The sequence below is a fragment of the Mastacembelus armatus genome, chromosome 16 (assembly GCF_900324485.2).
Source record: "Mastacembelus armatus chromosome 16, fMasArm1.2, whole genome shotgun sequence".
NCBI classification, from domain to species: Eukaryota; Metazoa; Chordata; class Actinopteri; order Synbranchiformes; family Mastacembelidae; genus Mastacembelus; species Mastacembelus armatus.
This window is the reverse complement of record NC_046648.1, coordinates 4,979,437-4,999,558: the sequence shown is the minus strand read 5'-3', so window position 1 is coordinate 4,999,558 and position 20,122 is coordinate 4,979,437. Positions and strand designations below refer to the sequence as shown.

At 39.7% G+C, this 20,122-nt stretch overlaps 1 protein-coding gene across 1 annotated transcript in view; it reads left to right on the top strand.

Annotated features, from left to right (window-relative positions):
• Positions 1 to 919: 919 nt before the first annotated feature.
• The window catches only part of LOC113122521 (eukaryotic translation initiation factor 3 subunit H), a 46,745-nt gene continuing 27,542 nt past the window's right edge, over positions 920 to 20,122 (top strand). The window contains exons 1-2 of the mRNA XM_026293937.1: positions 920 to 1,073; positions 7,825 to 7,981. Coding sequence (XP_026149722.1) covers positions 972 to 1,073; positions 7,825 to 7,981 — 259 coding nt within the window. The 5' untranslated portion in view covers positions 920 to 971. The remainder of the gene's footprint in view (positions 1,074 to 7,824; positions 7,982 to 20,122) is intronic.

Here is a 20,122-nt window from a genome sequence, read left to right as displayed (position 1 = left end):
TGAAGCTTGAAATAAAGGTAGCTGAATTAGAAATTTAACTCACTTTGATTATGAGACAGATGACCTATAACCTCTTATTTCAAGCGGTAATATTTGGTTCCACATTACGACAGAGTTGACCTCCACCCATATTGTATAATCGTATAATAATAATAACCAGTACTTCTAGAAAATATTTGGGTCACTAACCCTGGCAGCAGTAGTCCAGGACTGTCATTGAGTTGGTGCCCAGCCTGGTGTCTGCTTGCCCTTATGTTTTAATTTAAATATATATATATATGTATATATATTATATGTGTGTGTGTGTGTGTATATATATGCATAGGTTCTTTCTGCTAATGTAACATTTTTATGAATATGCAGAAGTTTTTATTGTAGATTTTATCTTTCATCTTATCTCATTTTATTTTTTTTAATCTATTTTAGCTATTACTTTTCATTCGGTCATTTAAAATGCACTTTATTTTTATGATGTTTCTCTTCTTCTTTTCCTTTGGGCTGCTCCCTTCAGGGGTTGCCACCGTGAATCATCTGCCTCCATTTAACCCTATCCTCTGTATCCTCCTCACCCACACCAACTATCCTTATGTCCTCATTCACTACATCCAAGAACCTCCTCTTTGGTCTTCCTCTAGGCCTCCTTCCTGGCAGCTCTAACCTCAGCATCCTTTTACCAATGTATTCACTGTCCCTCCTCTGAACAGGTCCAAACCATCTCAATCTGGCTTCCCTGGCTTTTTCTCCAAAATCATCACTCTGTGTCATGCACCCCTATTTCAGACAGGAAAGGCTTGCGTTGCCTTGAACATCGTAAACCACCAGTGGCTGCACTTCTTAGTTGTCGCGACTTGGGTGGGAAATATCTGTTTTTAGTCGTCGTTTCAATACGGACAATAAAACGAACGCATCTTTACCGGAAGCGTCCGTTACTGAATGCGTTCCTTCCCTTTTCCGCGTGTGGTAGATCTCAGATGGCTTCACGTAAAGAGCCCGCTTCGGTATCTAGCGCCGGGATGGCTTCTACAGGCGGAACCTTGGACTCTCCTGTCAAACAGATCCAGATTGAAGGGCTGGTAAGTGTCACCTCGATGCGACATATTAAGTTTCGGGCGGGGTCAGCACAAAAAACGGTTAACAAATGTTAACGCCAGTGAGAGCATCATCATGGCGGCAGATAATGTGAACCGCTTTCCTGTACAAGTGTATCCTTATTGCTTTTCACGATTCTGTTCTCGGCACAGTCAGTCAGACTTTTCAGCAGAGATAATATTTTGGGTTTATAGGCTTCGGTCTGTTCCGCGTTATTACAGGCTAATACAGGCTAATATAGGCTAACAGGCTAACAGCGCCACGTTAGCTGCCGTTATTTAACTTTGTTAGCGTACACATCGCACAAGTGTTGTTTGTCTGTTTTTGTGTGTGTCTGTCTGTCTGTCTGTCTGTGTGTGTGTGTGTGTGTGTGTGTGTGTGTGTGTGTGTGTGTGTGTGTGTGTGTGTGTGTATACACACGTCTTTGTGTATACGGTTGTGTGGACACGTTTTACTCTGATACCGTACCGTTCTTGTGAGGAGATTTTGGCCGGGTTAGGGTGAAGGTTAGGGTTAACGTTAGGTATTTAGTTGTGATGGTTAGGGTCTAGGGAACACATTACGTCTTTGAGTGTCCTTACAGCTATTGTGAGACATGACTGTGTGTTTTGTTTTCCATAAAATAGTTCATTGGATCTGTTAGCCATTGTCATTATCAGACAATAACCTGTCAAGTCAGCAGCTGCTCCGTTTGTCCTCATCACTAATCTCTGGTGTGTTTGGTTTTCATACAGTCTTTTGTATTTGACTGATATGGCAGACCCAAGCCTGATTTCAAACTTGTTGCTCAGTTTTTCTGCTTGAACTGCTAAAGTTTGATCTGATGTTTCTACACCACTCACAAATTTATGCTCACAAGCCAAAAATGAACATTTTGGAGGTTAGCAGCATTGCTAGGCAGTGCATCTTATACTTTAAACCAATAAATGTGGCTATTTTCTTTGTAAATTTAGGGTCTTGAATATTTTTATTTTTGTGATTTGTTGCTTTAATGTTTTTACCCATTTTAAACCAATCCATTTTAATTTTAAGGTCATTCATCTGATTGATCTGGTAGATTGTTCTGTGACCCGTAAACTGTGGCACGTATTGACATTTAAATGCTGTACAACTTTGCATTTTGTAGTACCCCTGTCTAAACAGCAGAGGACAAACTTGCTTCACTGCCATACACTAAAATTCTTCCTCCTTTTGCCCTAAACCGCACTGGACACAAGGCAGCTCGGTTGTTGTTGTGCCTGAACGCCGTAGCAGGACTTTAACATGCCAGCTGCTGCCTTCCTTTTATGTTGCTCATTAAAGCTGCCCTGGAGTCCTGGGCCCAAATTTCATATCTAAATATTTCACCTCATTGTGTGTTATTTAGACCTCTAATGAGATTTTTCTAATTTATTTTCTTGGCCTTATCAGGCAAACATTTTAACCACAGCAGTTAAATTAAAAACAGTTGTGAGCCATTTAGCGTATGACCTCATTTGAATTCAGACTGTAGAGTTATGAAACACATTTCACCTGAATGCCTTGATATGCAGCACTTGCTGCTGTATTGCGTCATGACCTGTCTGTCAGAGGTTTAGCTGGAGGGTTGCCCTCAGACAGTGGCACCAATGCTGTGTAGTAGAACCAAATTGTTTCCTTTACTTTTGAAGACACTTCAGTGGTTGATGTTGCCATGAGTGGAGTGTTGCACAGCAGTAGGTTCAATTAAACACCTACTGAGATCACATTTACTTGTGTGTTTGAAAAAGATTTTATTCCTTTATTTTTCTGTACGTTGCACTTCAGACACGGGTCTTTTTCATGTACCATGACTCAAAGAAAAGTCAGAGCACATTGTGCAGGACAATTTGGTACAAAGCTGAAGGGGATTTAAAAAAAAAAAAAAAAAGGCCACAAATGTGTCCAAATAAGTTTCAGTGTTTCTTTAAGCGTTGGCAGACAATTTCTTTGTTTTTTCAGTGAATATATGAATGAGTTGCAGAACAGTCACTTCTTCCCCCGTAGGCCTTTCCTCATGCCTCATGCTTCAAGTCAGATCATCTGTAACACAAACCATAAGTTGCTGCCCAGTGTAGAAACATGGTTACTAACTGCTGTGTTTGTTCTGTTTCTACTTCTTCATTAAACTGAATCAGCAGTTTGTTTACTTAGCATTTTGAAGAATCTTGGATTACTTGAGACATCAGACAATCACCGAGCAGGTACTTTGTCAACAGCACACAAATTGCAGTAACACCAGCCATTGGCTGTTGCCAGGGCCACTGCCTTATGTCAGTCTTGAACTACATGCTTAAAGTTCAAGAAAAATTCTAAGAAAGATCTCATTAGGCTGACAGGCGAAAGCTGGCAGATGAAGTGGAAATCTGCAGTGGTCCTCATCTACGACTAAACCCAAAAGATGACTCATGCCATACAAAAGTGTTTCCTCTGTCAAGTATATTACACCCGGTGTCGAGTGTAGAATTTGTCTTCACATCAGCAGTAGAGAAAGAAAACTCATTACGGGATCGTCTCTCTCATTGTACTTTCTCATAACTTGAGCTCTGTTGTATATGAGCCCTTTTGTGTGAGTGAGAGAGAGGATTTATGATCAGAATTAAAGGCAGCCAACGGGGGATTTGGACTACAATTGATTTTGCACAATTCAATTTTAAGCTTGTTGATTTATAATACACTGTCCACATATCAATCTTGGGCTTCTCCACATGAGGTGAGCTCACTGGGTTAGCTGCTGGTGAGCTAGATCAATAAAATTGTGTGTGTGAGAGAGAGAGAGAGAGAGAGCAAATGCATAGCAGTGAAAGACAGCACTGGAGCCTGTGTGCATGCAGGTTTCCACATTCTTGGAGCTTTCCAGGCTTTGTTTACAGTACCTGATGGCATTTGCTCAGCACCAGGAAGCAAGCACAACAAATCCACTGAAACCTCTGTAATTCCTTCCTTCCCTTTCCTTTAATGCAGACTCCTTTTCAGTTTACTTCTTTAAAGCACTTCTTTAAATCCTGAAGCTCTGCTTGATGCTTTGTTTGTTTGACCTTCCTGCAGTTTTGGCCAATTGTCCATCTCTCATCCCCTCCTTTTCTGAATGGATGCATTTTACGTGTATGATGAACAGATTGTCTAGAGTTATATAGCTGAAAGTGCTGTGTATCTGTGCTTTCTGCTCTCACTGATGGAGGGATACTAGAAAAGCTATTTGCTGGCAGAAAAAGAAGCTGAAGCTCAAAGGGCAGCAGGGGGCTTTGTAAAGCAGCCAGCGCTGCTGATCCTGAGGAATTCCACCATAGCCCTTTTTTCCTCTTTGTCTTCGGGCCACGGTCTCCATCGCTCTCAGTGGCTCACCATTCTGCTTTCCTCACCCTCACCATGTAATGATGGCTCTTTTTGCCATCATTACCTTTTTCCGTCTGGATTTTCTCTCAAACATTATTGATGTTGCATTTCCTCTTTTTCCCTCCACTCCCACCTACTCCCCAGTTTCCCCATCATGTTCCCATTCTCAGGTTTTCTCGCTCTCTCACCAGACCTACTGTTGAGACCTTCCACCCCCTCTTCCTCTTGAGAAGCCAAGGCAGGCGGGCAGGGAATGACATTGTTTTTCTTTCCACTCCACCCCATATCATCTCTCTTCTCCTGCCTCTAGCACTTTTACTTGTTGCATGACAGGTCCAGCACTCTGTTGAAATAAATCATTTTCCAAGACAGATTCATGTGTGTGTATGCATGCGTAAGCTAGTGAGACCAGTAAAGGCTCCCTTGTAGTGGTGATAGGCGTTTTGTTGTGAGTATGGCTCCTGGACTGCCACCCTGCTCCTCTGTGTGTGTGTGTGTGTGTGTGTCTGTGTGCACGTGTGTCTGTGTGCGTCTGTGTCTGTGTGCGCGTGCGTCTGTGTCTGTGTGTGTGTATTATTAATGCCTCTGGCTGTGACCTGCCCACACTGTTATCAGTGTGATTTATGCTCTCCCCCTCCACACTATGCTTTCAACTTCTTGTCCTGTTTGTGTTCATTTAGATGCTTTCCTTATTCTCCACTCTTCCTTGGCTTTTTTCTTTTTTGCTGATCAGTGTGTCTCAAGTAGTAATGGTGTATATGTATGTGCATGTCTGTCAGTGTGTATGTATTGTGTTGGTGTGTGTAGAAATAAGCCATAGCCTTTGCTTGCTGTCCTTGGCGTCAGTGCAGGATTAGAGTTTAAACCAGCTCCTCAGTCATATGGAGACTTGTTCTGTTGGCCCATTTTTATCTGGTATTAAAAATTAAACGCTTACGATGATGCATGGACACTCCGTCCAGATGAGGCACGGTGATATGGGATATCAGGCTACAAGTCTAAATATACCCTCCCACTGTACAAGGGTGGCATTTTTCTTAAAATCTCACCAGATTCAGGTTTTATTCTATGTGTGCCACCCTTTCTCTCTCCGGTGTAAATTGCAAAGCTGTGCTGAATACTAACTGGCCTTTTGTACGCACTCAAGATCAGTGATGCACCAGTGTTGGAGCCTGCAGGTGGTGCTTACCACTCATCTACAGACAGTGATTGCCTGAGTAGCTTGTCCCTAGAATTTCGTCTTAACGTTATGGTTTTTGGTAACACTGTGGTTTTATATAAGAGCTTGCTGACCAGTGTAGTGTGCGGAGTGGTGGCTGGGATTTATTACACAATTTAGTAGCAATATAAGGGGTGTTGCAGTGATATGGGTAGATTTTGTGGACAGCTAACATGGGCAGTGTGCTCCCAGTCAAACTGAAAATTGAATCTTCACTTATTGCTGCTCTTAGTTTGTTGGGTGAATCTGTACCATCGTAGTCCAGTCCAGTGTGACTGTTCTGCCATGAAGGCTGCCTTTATGATGCCCACTTTGTTCAATGGTACTGACATATAGCTGTTAATTAAATCATGTTTTAGCATTGATTTCATAGTCAATATTGTTGTATTGGCCTGTCTTATATTGAGAGTGCTGTGAACTTCTAGACTATGAATATTGATAGGAAGTGACTGTACTCCTTTTTCATCAAGCTGATATACTATTAGTAACGTGTTCTTTGTGACTGAAGACATTGTCTTTCACAAGACTCAGCATCTAAGAGAATAAATTATGCTCTTAACTTGTACTCCACTCAAAGTGAAAATGAATAAGCTAGACTGAGCTTCTTTAGCTAGACTGATAAATTTGCTGCAATAAATTTTATCAGCAGATTTTAGATCTGTGGCACAACAAGCTGAATTTCCAGCTGCGTAATTTCCTGCTTATTATGCCACAGTTTTTAGAGAAATGCACAAATATAAGTGATCTCTATCAATGTTGTTGCTTATGTTTAGCATTTATGTTAAAAAAAAAATTGGTTGATATTTTTTTGTTGTTCTGATACTGATTTTAAAATTGGGCCATAAAATCCAATGTAAGTTAGAACTATAGTAACATAGTCACTAGTCAGGACTGTAATTGCTAGTGCAAGTGGTTGAACCTTTCTCTAAATGAGAGAATAAAACTTTTGATTTATTTATTTATTTTTTTATTTATGGTTTGATTTATGTAAATTTTGAAAATTTTTCTCAAATCATGTCACTTTGTCATTATCAGTTACTGAGTGTAGACTGTTTTGTGAAATTGTAAGTATTAGCACCTACAAAGGCTGCACACAAGGCAAGTGGCTGGCCTGTATTTAACCTCTGAACCCCAGGTCATTCTTAAGATCATCACATCAGAGCAAATTCATGCCATCAATAATATGTGAGCTACAGGGAGGAAGAACCTGCCACAAGATGCTGAGACTGACCTCTCAACATTTTCATAACTCAGATTGTTAGAATGCATATTCTGTACTGTAAAACAAGCTGTGTTGGGTGTCGGAATAAATATGAAACCTGCCACTGAACAAAATAAACAGTGAAAAGGCTAGTAATCCTTTGACCTTACTTGAAGCTGTACACTTCTTTCTTCTTTTCATGTTTTCATTATTGCAGTTCACGGATTTTTCCTTAGAACCTAACTAATAATTGTCCATGGAAACCCCTGCAATTTCACAGAAACAGCAAATATCCTCTGCAATTTTTTTATGGCTTTTTTCTGTGGCAATATATAATATTTCATGCATTTTAACGCTAAATTATTAAGAACAATATAATTTACTAATTTGGGTCACTAATTTATTTTCTAATAATGTATTAAGCTGATTTTGAAATGAAATCAAAGTGTTTTGTGTAATATCTAACAGGATTTTTCTATAAACCTGGAATACATTTTAATATATAAAAGAAGAAACACAACATTTTTGTCTGTGTTTTTCCCATTGGTATTCATTCAATGGTTGAATCTATTGCAGAACTGTGATGAAACATAATGTGTGAACGAACAGAGAAAACATTACTACAAATTTGTAGCAGCAGCAAATCTGTAGTGCTCAGCAAGAAAAAACCCAAACGGCCTGTGAAAAAACATCTCAACCAAACTGCTCCCAACAAACAAATTAGCACAAATCAACATGACGAACAGACACATTTAGATAAACAAAAGTCAAAAGAATGACAAAATACTGTAAAAAGAAATGCTGTAAGCCACAAAGTGCACAAACAATTGTCACCATAAAAAAAAAAAAAAAAGCTCTTGTTCAGAAAATGAAATCATTTTTCAGAAACTGTAATTGAAAGGCGGGCGGTGCATCCTTTGTAGCTGTATTGGGTTGTGGTAATGCAGTACCAGTGATGATGATGCCTTTTCTGTTTTAACAGGTGGTCCTGAAGATTATCAAACACTATCAGGAAGAGGGCCAGGGCAGTGAGGTGGTTCAGGGTGTTCTGCTGGGCCTGGTGGTCGACGACCGCCTGGAAATCACCAACTGCTTCCCCTTTCCCCAGCACACAGAGGATGATGCAGACTTTGATGAAGGTAACTGAGAGCAGCGCTCCATTTCCGCTTGTTTTATTGATCCTTTCCTTCTGCTGGAATAACCACACGCACCCATGCACACACAAAAAAACATCATAGTGTGAAATGAATACTCGTCAAAGAACCAAATACCTGAGACTGATTTTTAGAGAGATGATCTTATTGAATACTCTAAATCTGAGGTTTTGGTCTTTGCTTATTCAATTGTTGGTATTTTGTTTCACCGTGTCCTGGACTGGTTAGTTGAAAAGTTTATTTCAGATATTGGGTAACAGAGATGAATTAAATAAGACAATAAAGGACAAATAACACATTGTCCTTGAATTCCACCACTTCTAGCTCAGAAGAAATATTACCTGTAACATCAAACAAAACAGTTGACAGGAAGCAATATAATGCTAACTTGTGTATTAGTTCACACAGATGTCTCTGAGAGATTGTCTGGGGAACACCGTTCTCAGGCCAAGAAATAAGAGACTGTCAGGGCTGGAAGCCAAGGTACAATTACATCAACTCACTGAACGTCAATGTGTGGTTTTTTTTTTTTTTTTTTTTTTTTTTTTTTTTTTTAGGTGGTGTGTAATATGTCCCCAGACACAGTGTTAAGGACAATGCTGACTTTTAACTAAGCTAACTAGGTGTTGGGTGTTCGACGCTGTCATTGCCTGTGTTGACATGTGATGGCAATGGTGCAGGGAGGGAACAGCTCCAGTTCTTTGGTTACAAGTGGGCGGTGCGAATGTGCATGGAGTTTGATTTATTCTTTATCTGCGCCCACATGCTTTTCCTTTGCCCTCCTATCTCCTGTCAGCGTTCGTATCAAAGGATGCCTGTCCTCTGACCTTAGCCCTTCTCCTATCAAACCATGTTGTTACCTGCCCCTTGTTAGTGCAGAAAAATCAGCTGCAGACTGGGCTGAAGGATAGGAAGGTGAGCAGATGTGGAGAACAAAGGACAGGGAGAAAATCCTGCTCCAGCAGGCCTCCACTGCTAACAAGCAACTGTCAAAAGTTCTGCAAAATACACCAATGGTGACTAAAGGTCGTTAGTGTCAGGAACAGCTCACTTTGTGTATGTCTGTGTTGGTGTGTGTCATGGCATGTTGAGTTGCTGATTGCTGATGCACTGTATTTTTTAATTTGTTTCGCTCTTTATGTAGCTCTTTCGCTCTTTCAGTGTAGAGCGCCTTGCCAGGAACCCTTGGAAAAATGTAGTTACAACAAAATTCCTCATAACACAGCTTTTGGTCCAGCTGCAAAAGAGGACAGATGTCAGGTTATCTGTCACCACAGGACCAAATCCAAAATGTAAATATGTTTGGAGGGATTTGTATTGTGTGTTCTGTTTGTTGTCACAGTCATTACACAGTACAGCATAAAAGAGACAACTCTGTAAAGCTTAAAATGCTTCCCACGCTGCTCCCAAACTATGTTTATGGTGCACTCATGAGCTACTAAATCAGTCATGAAAAAAGAGTTACTTGTAGTAAAATTATCACATAGACAAATGATGAAAAATTTGATGCCTGTTGGTCATTTCGTTCTCATACTTCAGCCTGCAACGACTACCCACGCACACAGCTGACCAGCCAGACCACCCTTTTCGTTCCTCTTCTCCCACTCATTCATCTGCCCCATGGCAACTCATGTAGTGTTTGATCTGTGCTGATGTTGGGGCGGGTTCCATAATCCCACTGCCAGTGCAGCAGAACAACACAGCTGTACGGACTGGACTCTGACCAATCATGTCTTTAAGATTGGTTCTATAAACCTATATTTGGAGACAGTGCTATTCTGTTAAACATCCAGAGCTGAACTGTTAAATCACAGCATGTGTTTCTTGTCTTCTCAGATGATGCAATACATATTTATGATTTTAGAATTACTTTATTGGCTAACGACCTCATGCCACCAAAATAATGCCTGCTAATAGGAAGCAATGGGCGATGACAGTATTTTGGAGTTTTCAGTAAAATACTGCAGGCTGGCAGTACTGGGGTCAGAGTCATCTCCCTAAATCCAGTATTTGTGACAATGCGAGAAGGGTTTATGTCATTTATGTCATTGCCTTAAAAGATGAATGTATGTATTTGGACATAATGTTGCAGTCAGCACTCTATCATGGAAATGGTTGGTTTCAAATGGGTATATGATTGAGAAACTTGGCAGGAGAGGGAAGGTTTGCAAACATACACACACACTTTCATGTACTCTTTAGAGACATAGGAGGAGATAGTTTTATCAATTTTTGATTATTTTTATTTCTCATTTAATTTCCAATTTGGTTGGGTCTGGTTTTTTTTTTTGGTTTTTTTTGTATCAGTGTAGACCTATCTGATACATATCAGATAATTGTTACGCCTCTAGATAAAGTTTGAAAAACTAGAAAACTCGTTCTCTTTACTTTCGATCAAGCACCCTGGGCACGTGCAATATCCAAGGTCTGGATATAACTGTCTCTCTGCTGTGTGTTTTGCTTTGTGTATGTACCTGAATCATCTTACACCGACTCATTGCCTGCTGGAGGCCTCTGAGATCAAAATTACTCCTCCAATTTATCTCAAAAGAACTGACAGGATTTGTAGCTACCTAACCTTCTGTGTGTTTGACAAGAAGCATGCTTGTGTATGTGGTTGTGTTATGCTGCCCTTTCATCAACAGGTGCCAGTAGGGAGCTGTACTTGCAGGACGGTTAGTGGCAGCTAATGTGACCAATATGAGTGAGAAAAAGATAGAGAGTAATCGAGTGCACATAGAAGAATCAGCTGCAGATTAAAAAAAAAAAAAAAAAAAAAATCCTTGGCTGAACCCCAACCCTCTATCTCCCATGTCCTTGCACACACTGTCCTTGCATCAACTGACAAAATGTATGGAGGGAGATGTGTAGAACTGCAGGAAGTTATTCTCTCGGCATTTTGTGCAGTAGAGGCACGGAAGTAGCGTGTTAATAATATGCTTAGGCCCTCTTCTTTTGTTGTGATACCAGCAATAATACAAAGAAGAGCTATCCTATTAGAGATCATTAGGGACAGCAGCTTATGGGAAATTTACATTGGACCTCGTGAAGTAGTAATTGTGACCCTTCCCTCTCTAGACACACACACCCTTGTTTTGTGGCATAGGTGGTTTTTACATTGATTCACATTAATGTCCTGGAGAATTACCTTAATGGTAACCATGAACACTATTTCTTAAACCTATTTCTTACCTTAACCTAAACCAAGTCATCAGCCATAAATTCACTGACTTATATGGTATGGGTCAGTATCAAGTATTACAAGGGTGTGTGCGTGTGTGTGCGTGCGTGCGCGTGATTTGATCTCACTCTGTAAGTAATGATAATAATGATACACATACGAATTTAATCAGATCTGGAATAGTGTTTATTGCCTTATCATGTTTATTACCATGCTTTCCATGCCTGCAAGTATAGAACCCCCAAGCATCAACATGGATTCAGTGGACACATCCAGTCCAAAGTTTCACTCTACAGGGACAGGGCACACTGCAGGCGCATGCGAATGACAAGTAACCTCGATACCTACTTTGTACACCATATGTATGTGATTCCCATCCTTGGGTCTGCCAAAGACACCAAACAGGAGCTATTTTTGCTGTCATGAGATCGCCATATGGTTCGTCTTTTTGACCATTTTGTTCACATATAGTGGATTTATTGAAAGTGTCACTGAACTTTGAGTTTTGACAGTGACTGGGTGTTTACCTTTTTTCATCTGTGCATGGTCTGCACCTGTCCATTCGTATACAGATTCACAAAGTTGTGTTTTCAATTTTTTACACTGTCACCAACCACTGTCATAAAAAAAACAAAAACCGTGGGTAGCTGTTCCCATCTCACATGCTCTTGGAAACAGTACACAAAGTTCACTGAATTTTAAATTGTATTGAAATGATGAAGTAAAGTTAGTGTCTGGAAAGAAGAGCCCAACATCTAGCTGACCATAGAGCTCTAGATATTTTTCACTTGAGGTAACCCAAGACTAAAATCTGTTAAGGAATAATAATGGAATCAAATGCTAACCATAGATCATGATGATGCCAGGAACTTGCTATATTAATGTGACTAAATCAATGCAGGGAGTCACATCCATAACATAACTGCTGCATATATTGTTCATTTATTTTACCTGGAACTGACTTAATAAGACTCGAACACTTCAAAACAAACTCTAGTCATCAACATCAGTTGGTCAAACAACTGATGAAATATAGTTCAGTCTAGGCTTATAAAACATGATTGGTTTGCCTGTTTGACTTGTAAGGTGGAACTCTTACCAACTCACCATTGCTCAGTACCAATCTGTTAAGTATGTTTGATATTCAACCCTTGTCAATAGTATTAGTCAGTAGGAGGAGTCCTGCAGGTAAAACAAAATTAGCCTGCACTTCTATTCCTCCCTTTATTCTCTGTCTTACCGCAGGTAAGAAAATAGCTTGCCCCTTTTCTCTCCCACCATTTCCCTTCCTCATCAGCAATCACTGGCTCTGCTTCTTTCCTTTAGTGCTTTTTGCAATCCCTTCTTTTGTCTTCGTCTTCCCTTGTTCTCTCCATCTTGTTTCTACCCTGAACTCTGCCTTCCATCCCTGCCACAGCCATAGGAGGATTAATTAAGCAATATAGTGTTGGAGAAAGAAATTATTTAGCCACCCAACCAATGTCCTGTTGGTGTAATTATGTCCCGGAAATGAAGCGTTCGTTTTATGAAAATTAATAGCCAGGAACCGGTTACTGTTTTCTTACAGAATTGAACATTTGAAGTAATTACTGTCTCTTTGACTTGAAGGAATACCCCCACTAGAGTGAGGGCAATCACCCTAACATGGTTGGAAAAAAAAAAGTTATGTTCTTGCAATTTAGGGGGAAAAGTATGACTGAAGGAACTGAAGGACTGGGAGGTACATATCCCTTGAGTTTTCTGATTTGATATATAATAATAAAAATATTTATCATAAACATTATTATTATTATTTCTCACAAAGGATAATGACTTTGTTAATAACGTCAGTTTTTACTGTTAGGCACATATTTAGTGATATCTATCGTTGAAAAGGCATTATATTTAGATTTCACAAATCTTCTTAAGAAACAGCTGTGATGCCTTGTGTGTGTGTGTGTGTGTGTGTGAGAGTGTGTGTGTGTACTAGAAACGTCCTAAGGCACTGAAATTGGCTCCATTTAAAATCCCTACACACGCAGGGGGTTGTCACTTATTTAAACTGATTAAACCTCTTTTGAAGGCTGTGTGGATGTGTACACACCATGTTGGGTTTGCATCTCATAGACCTTCTGGTTAGTTTTTGTGCACCTTTTATCTTAGGACCATACAGTGACTGGGCAGTCTTTGACTCAGTTTCAACCTTAGCACTAGTCTAAACAAACCAAATAAATGAAAATTCCTGCATCATTAGGCAGGACTGGTTTTTATAAAAGGAATCTATTGTTCAGTTGTTGTAAAAGCTCTGCTTTCACCTGCATTAGAAATAGTATAGTTTACAAACAGTAACAACTACTGCAGGAGAAAACACAAAGATGATGCAGTTACTCTTGATGAGGTTATTTAACAACTTGGGCAAAACCACAGCCTTTACTTCTAGCAGGCTGTAAACTCTTTTCTTGCTTTAGGGAGATTTCCTCCCCATTTTCTAAACCCTACTCTTTGCTTGTAGAATACGTTGAAAAATATTCTCAGGATGTCAGTTTACATGCACTGTGTGATTTTGTTGAAGCATCCGATCTTGTTTCAGGTTTAGTATCTCTGACATTGCCTTCCAGGTGTGGTTAGTAGAATATTTCTTCCCTCTCTTTAAGCAATAGACATTTTTCAGAGCAAACATTGAGACTTGTTAAACACCAGAGTAAGTAATAACATTAATCATGGTTGCATACCATTACTTGGTGTTCCACGTCAAAGGCCCTGCAGCTGTGTATCCCAGCTCATTGGTATATGGTGTATTGAAACCTAAGTGGAACAGAACAATTGTTCATGTTATTTAGTTCACTTGTGCCTTTTCTGCTGTGACATGTCAAAATGTGTACTTTGAGATGGGTCTCCTTTGCTGCTGGCTGTAAATAACTCAGCATAATAAATCTACTGCAGTGTTTAACATCTTGTGAGGGTTTTGTTTTGTTTTGTTTTTTTTTTTTTTGGTTGTTGTTGTTCAAATAGTTCTCTCATTTTTGCCAGACATACATTTTGTGTTGTGGCCAAATAGTTCAATTTTTGTTTCATCAGTCTGCAGCACTTTGCTCCAGAAAGCCTCTGCTTGATCCAAGTACTGTGCTGCATACTGAGAGCAAGCTTGCCTTCTCATGGAGCTACACTGTCGGTTAGGACCATAGGAGTGAAAATATTTATATATATTGTGAAAATTATATATTTACATATAATGCAATAGATATTTATCGGTATATTACATCGCATGTCCTGGTCTAACAATAAACATTTAAGTCAGTTTAAGTCAAACTGAATAGCAGTGAATTTCTGTGCTGACCCTGTGCAGATGTTATTTGAATGTTTGTTGAGAGGCTCAGGTAAATGAATTAACTCGAAAAGAGCTTTATATATTTCAACTGTGCTCTGTTGGTGCAGTAAATAATCTTTTAGCTAAAAGAAACTAGTATGTCATTCCTCTACCCCGGTAACGCAAAGGGTTAGCTGACAGTGTTAGAGAGCTGAAGCAGCCCCTTCAAGCTATTTACAGACAAAATAACCCTGAAAGTGAGGTGAGTACACACTCTTAATAGTGATTCATACTGGAGTTTGGGCTGGCTGCTCTGTTCAATGAAGTACTTGGTTTGAAAGTGACTGGTGCATCTCAAGCAAATGATTGTATCCTGTGATTTACTATTAAGTTTATGAAAACTCTTGCTTTAGAAAACACAAAAGCAATTTTCCAGGTATAGACGTCATTCTCTAACTTTAGACTAAATTTCAAACTTTGCATTGAGCTTTTTTTGTTAACCAGGAGTTTACGATACAGTATTTAGCAGAAACAGTTGGGTAACATCAGCTTAGCTGTGCTAGTTGGTCGTTGGCTGTGTTGCTAAGACCAAAGCTACTGTCCATATCCCACTCCCACACAGGTATAATCAATGAGTGTCTGTCTGGTTTAAATATTCAAGTAAGACAGTTTCTTCCGTGCTGTAATAGTGGTAGCCCTCATATAGAAGAAAACACACTCTTATTTTAGTGCTGTGGAAATCTACTTTGCTTTTGACTCTTGCTGGGAGGAAAGCTGCACCTGCTTTAGATTCTTTTGGCTCTTTCCCATCCATCATTGTCTATCCAATGGTCCTTGACACCTCCACTGAATATTCTGCTTCTCTTGAGATTTTAATGGGCAACAGTCTCCTTGCCTTCGCTTCATCCTCATTCCCTTCATTCTTGTATGGCCCCCTTGGACTGCAGCAGATGTTTTCATTATTTATAAGCAAGCTATCTTTCTCTTTGTGATATCAAAGAAACCACATTTGAAATGGACTCAGGGCCAGGCTGAAATATACTTGACCAGTTGGAAACTTATGCCTATACTCTAGCAGAGCTTTGCAGCATGGTGCAGTTGTATGTAATTTTGGGAAGCATTGTTTGATTTGACTGGGAGCACTTACATTGTAAGTCTAATGCACACGCAGGTTTTATTTTTCCAAATGTGAATAACATTTTGTCATTGGTCATTAAGTAGGGATCTAAAAAACTAAACAACATCTGTTCTGAAAGAACAAGTAAGGTGTGCTACAGTTCCTAAATTATCTAAGATTGTACAGTGCTGATTTAACAAGAAAACATTCTTAAAAGTTCTCATTTGTACATTTGTCCACCCCCCTCAACCAACTCTTTAGTTAGAATGGTTTTCTGAAATGATTATGAAAGTAAATAACTAAATGGCGGCAAATAACTAATAACTAAATAAAAGTATTCTGTTCTATTCTAAGTTGCTAGCTATGGATGGACCATACTAAAGTGTCCACTTTAGGGGATGTTTGTAAAAACAAATAAAAAAAAATCTTAATCTTCTTAAGCAAAGCATGGGAAGTGAAAACAAACCAAACTAATTAAGGCTAATTACACCAGGCTTTTCCTGCATCTGTGGCACACACTTCCACAGTGGGTTAATTGAAGTCATGAGGATTAAAACTCCTCTGCCATGAGCTCTCCACTCTTACCTGTAAATACATTATCCAGTATGTAGTATGTAGTGTGTGTATGGTTGTGTGTGTATGGCTGGTAAAAAGTTGGTCCTCTCTGTCTGATAAGGTCTTTCTTGGGGTTAGTCCTTCAATAGTTCACTCTACCTGCCCCAAATGGGAAATTGATTTCCTCCGTTTTTCATTGCTCTCCCTCAGTAGGGCTAATTAAAAATCACTTGGCAGCGCACCTTTAAGGGAAATATATAAACATTGAAGATAATATGTGCACTCTTGTGTGATAAGATTTGTGGGGCACCTTTCCTATGCTCTAAAAAATCTTGTGGATAGTTTTTTTTTTCTCTCTCTCCTTGACCTCAGTTTCTCACCTTTCCTTTTCCTCTCTCTCTCTCGATCTGTCTCTCTCTGTCTCTATTTCTGTCTCTCGCTCTGTCTGTCTCTCTCTCCCTCTCTTTTGCTTTTTCTATTTGTATCTCTATTTCTCTTTCTATCCATTTCTCTCTCTCTCTCTCTGTCTTTCTCTATTTCTATCTCTCTGTCTTTCTCTATCTCTCTCTCTGTCTATTTCTATCTCTCTCTCTCTCTCTCTCTCTCTTTCTCTGTCTGTCTATTTCTATCTCTATCTCCACACTGTAGTATAGATCTGAGACTGGCTGTTAGCAGTGATCCGGTGCTGAATCTGCTTTTGAATGCTCACTCTACGTTGTAAATCAAGAGTGTAGGTCCCCCGGGTGCCGTCACCATCGCCATCAGTTCCACTGTTTTATTCATCTCCTTCTTTGCCTCATCACAATTTTCTCTCACATGAAATTTTGTGTGTCTGTCTGTGTGTGTGTGGGGGGTCAGAATCCATAACTGCAGATCCAACTTCTAATTTTTTGTACTAATAATTAGTTCATTTCATGCTATTCCAGGCCTTGGAAGTGTAACTGACTGTCACTTGCCATTGTCTGTGCAGAAACTGAACAAGAAACCTGAATGCCTAAAATACCTCTTCCCATTTTGCTGCTCTGTTGATCCATGTAAATGACCAGTGGTCCCACGTTTATTCTTGCGAGTCTGTTGATTGTAGAGTTTTATAGACAGATGAGGCCACATTGGGCATGGATGAGACAAACTATATGGGTATTGCTGCAGTTAGACGTGTTTAAGGAATAGGCCGATGCACCTGAGGAAATGTATGGTTTAGGAAGAATGATTTTAAATATATTTAAGTTAAGGGATCTGTCTAAATAATGTGCTGGTGATTTGCAAAGGTGTTTTGGGCAGCACATTGGTACATTTGGTACTCACTTGAGTTTCATGCATGACACATCCACACCAGTTTCCAATTTAAATGGTATAGTAGCATGATTGGCATATAGGCCTTTATGGATTTTCATGCATTGCAGCAAAACTCTGCTAAAGACAGATTGTACACTTTAAAGCCAGATCCCCTCCATGCTGTACTTGCTACTTCTTGCTAGCATTCCTACTGGTTAATGAACATTGACCATTGATCCACTAAAATTATTTTTCTTTTTTTCTCCCATTCAGCAAGATAAAGATATGCACATGTGAGCAAACACCAACACACCATTTTCCTTTCCACATCATCTCTCCATCCTGACTATAAAAACAAAGGCCTCTGACAAGCAGCACTGTCAGATGTGCATATGGTGAGCTCGTTGGTGTGTAATGCACACAAACCAGCTGCTTTACAATGCTCTCACTCTCTCCTGTGTGTCAGTGCATCTCTAAGGTGTTTTTTTATGACTGTTTGTGTCTTAGCGTATGTGTTTGTATGTGCATGCACGTACAAGGCAGGCAGCTCTCTGCAGGGCTTGCTTAACTAAGATTAATTGCACCTAATCCACTGTGCCAGGTGGAACATGGACCACGGTGGATGCGCTCACACAAACACACAGATACTCACAAATAGGCACGCACACATCCCATTATAGCCTTGCTGCTGAAAATTAGCCTTGTGCCTCTCCTGACACCATGGACTAAACCACAACTCGATACCACCATTTACTTCTCGACAACTTGCACATTTATCACCGCACCCTCCTTACAACAAATGAACACATGGACAGGCAAAATGCAATGACAGAAGGACAAGCTCTCAGCCCCAGCTGACCTTGACAATATGTAGAAAGAAAGCTTTTGTTCTGTTTTCACATTGAAGGAAAAGGAGAATGTGCCTGACAATAGTATCCGAGGTGCAGCATGTCTACAGGATCATATGCAATGTGAGGCATAGATGCGATTCACTGATACAGTCATTGATATGCATACTGTGTAGGTAGTATGAGGATGTTGAGTGCCAATTCACTTTAATGGTTTTGTTACTATATTCATCTGTATAGGTATCCTTAAAGGAAAATCTGCATTTGACCATGCTGTCTAGCCTGTCAGGTTTACTTTTGTCTTGTTCAACAGTGTTGTGAAAATTTCCTTCAAATTGAGGCTCTGTGCTGAAAAAGTTTATTTGAGAATAAAATGTGGTTTTTAAAACACTTGTGTGTTACATTTTGACAGCAAACCTTAGCTAAATGCTTGCTCAGTCAGGTATTTGTTAATACTATAGGAACCTACCCATGTCCTGACTCATCTTTTCGCTTCTCCCCGTATTGACCCTTAGAGATCAATAGTCATGTCATAGGTCAGGCCATGCTCATGCCACTTCCCTCTCAAACAGATGAACACTTTTGTATGCGCCACCTATTGTGCTTTTACTGATGAAACACAAGCGGTCACATCCTTTTTAATTCTCGTATCTTTCACGCACTCTTTTGCTTTGTATCTCTTCCCTTCTCGACTTCTGTATTTTTGTCTCTGTATGTTATAGTGATGGGGAATACTAGTCCTCATTGAGCTCATGGCTGTCTTTTCACACTTACCTTTTTTCTAATGTACCTATTTTCTAAATAGGTGAATGTACTTATTTTTTTTCTAATACGTTTTACGTGTTTTAATATGTATCTGTTACTTTTAGCTAAGCTAAGCTTTTAGCTTTTTTACCATTTATCTGTGGCTTTTAGTTACATATTGTAATCATTCATGTTTAACATTTAACTGTTTCTGGACTATGAGTTGTGTTTTTTTTTTTTTTTTAGTACTCTTGCTTGTTATGTGACTTGTATGTGGTAATTTACTGTCATTTTGTCGAGTGATCACTAGCATTTGATGGCACCCTTGACCTAATTGAAAATAATATTACACCACAGAAAAGGTGAAAACGTTTCTGTTCATTCTAAACTGTAACATGAAAATGCCGCTCCAAAAGAAAGAGCTGTGCTGCAGATTCCACACTGCAGGTAAAGTCTGCAGCTGAAACAAAGTTTGGACTGAGTGTCAGCATTCAGACAACCTGAGAGAGAGGAGGAGGACATGCTGCTTCATCTTCTCCTAGATGATGGCGCAACTGTTTTAGCCCTGTGTCTGCTTAAGGATAGCTGCTTATTTAGCCCTTTCTTACTGCAAACTGTACCTACATGTGTATATGTGCATGGCTCTGTGTGTGTGCGTCTTGCTTGCTGTAAGCAAAATTATTTTTTTGACAGAGACAGATTGAGAACAAATAGAGGATATCAGTCCAAAGCTTACATAGGTGGCACTTCTGAGCTCACACAAGGGCAGTGTCTGTTAGCTCAAGGCCTAATTGGCATTCTGTATTGTGCCTGTGGGACAAAAGAAACACAGTCAAATGAATGAGACGGAGACAGACCCTGGCAACTTGTTCAAGTGGCTTTTCATGGAGGAAACAGTATTTTCAGACACTTATCAGTGCCTTTATCTTGTTCCCATGGCTGTTGTGGGGGGTGAATAGATACAGATGTTATACATTTTGAGAGAGTCAAATTTTGGGTGCACACATTTTACATATCTCACTACTGCAGGTGTTCAAGAGTGTTCTTGAGGATAAATTTGCATTTTTTTCTTTCCTATTCATTGTGGAGACATTTTTTCATTTTTTGATTCCATTTCAGT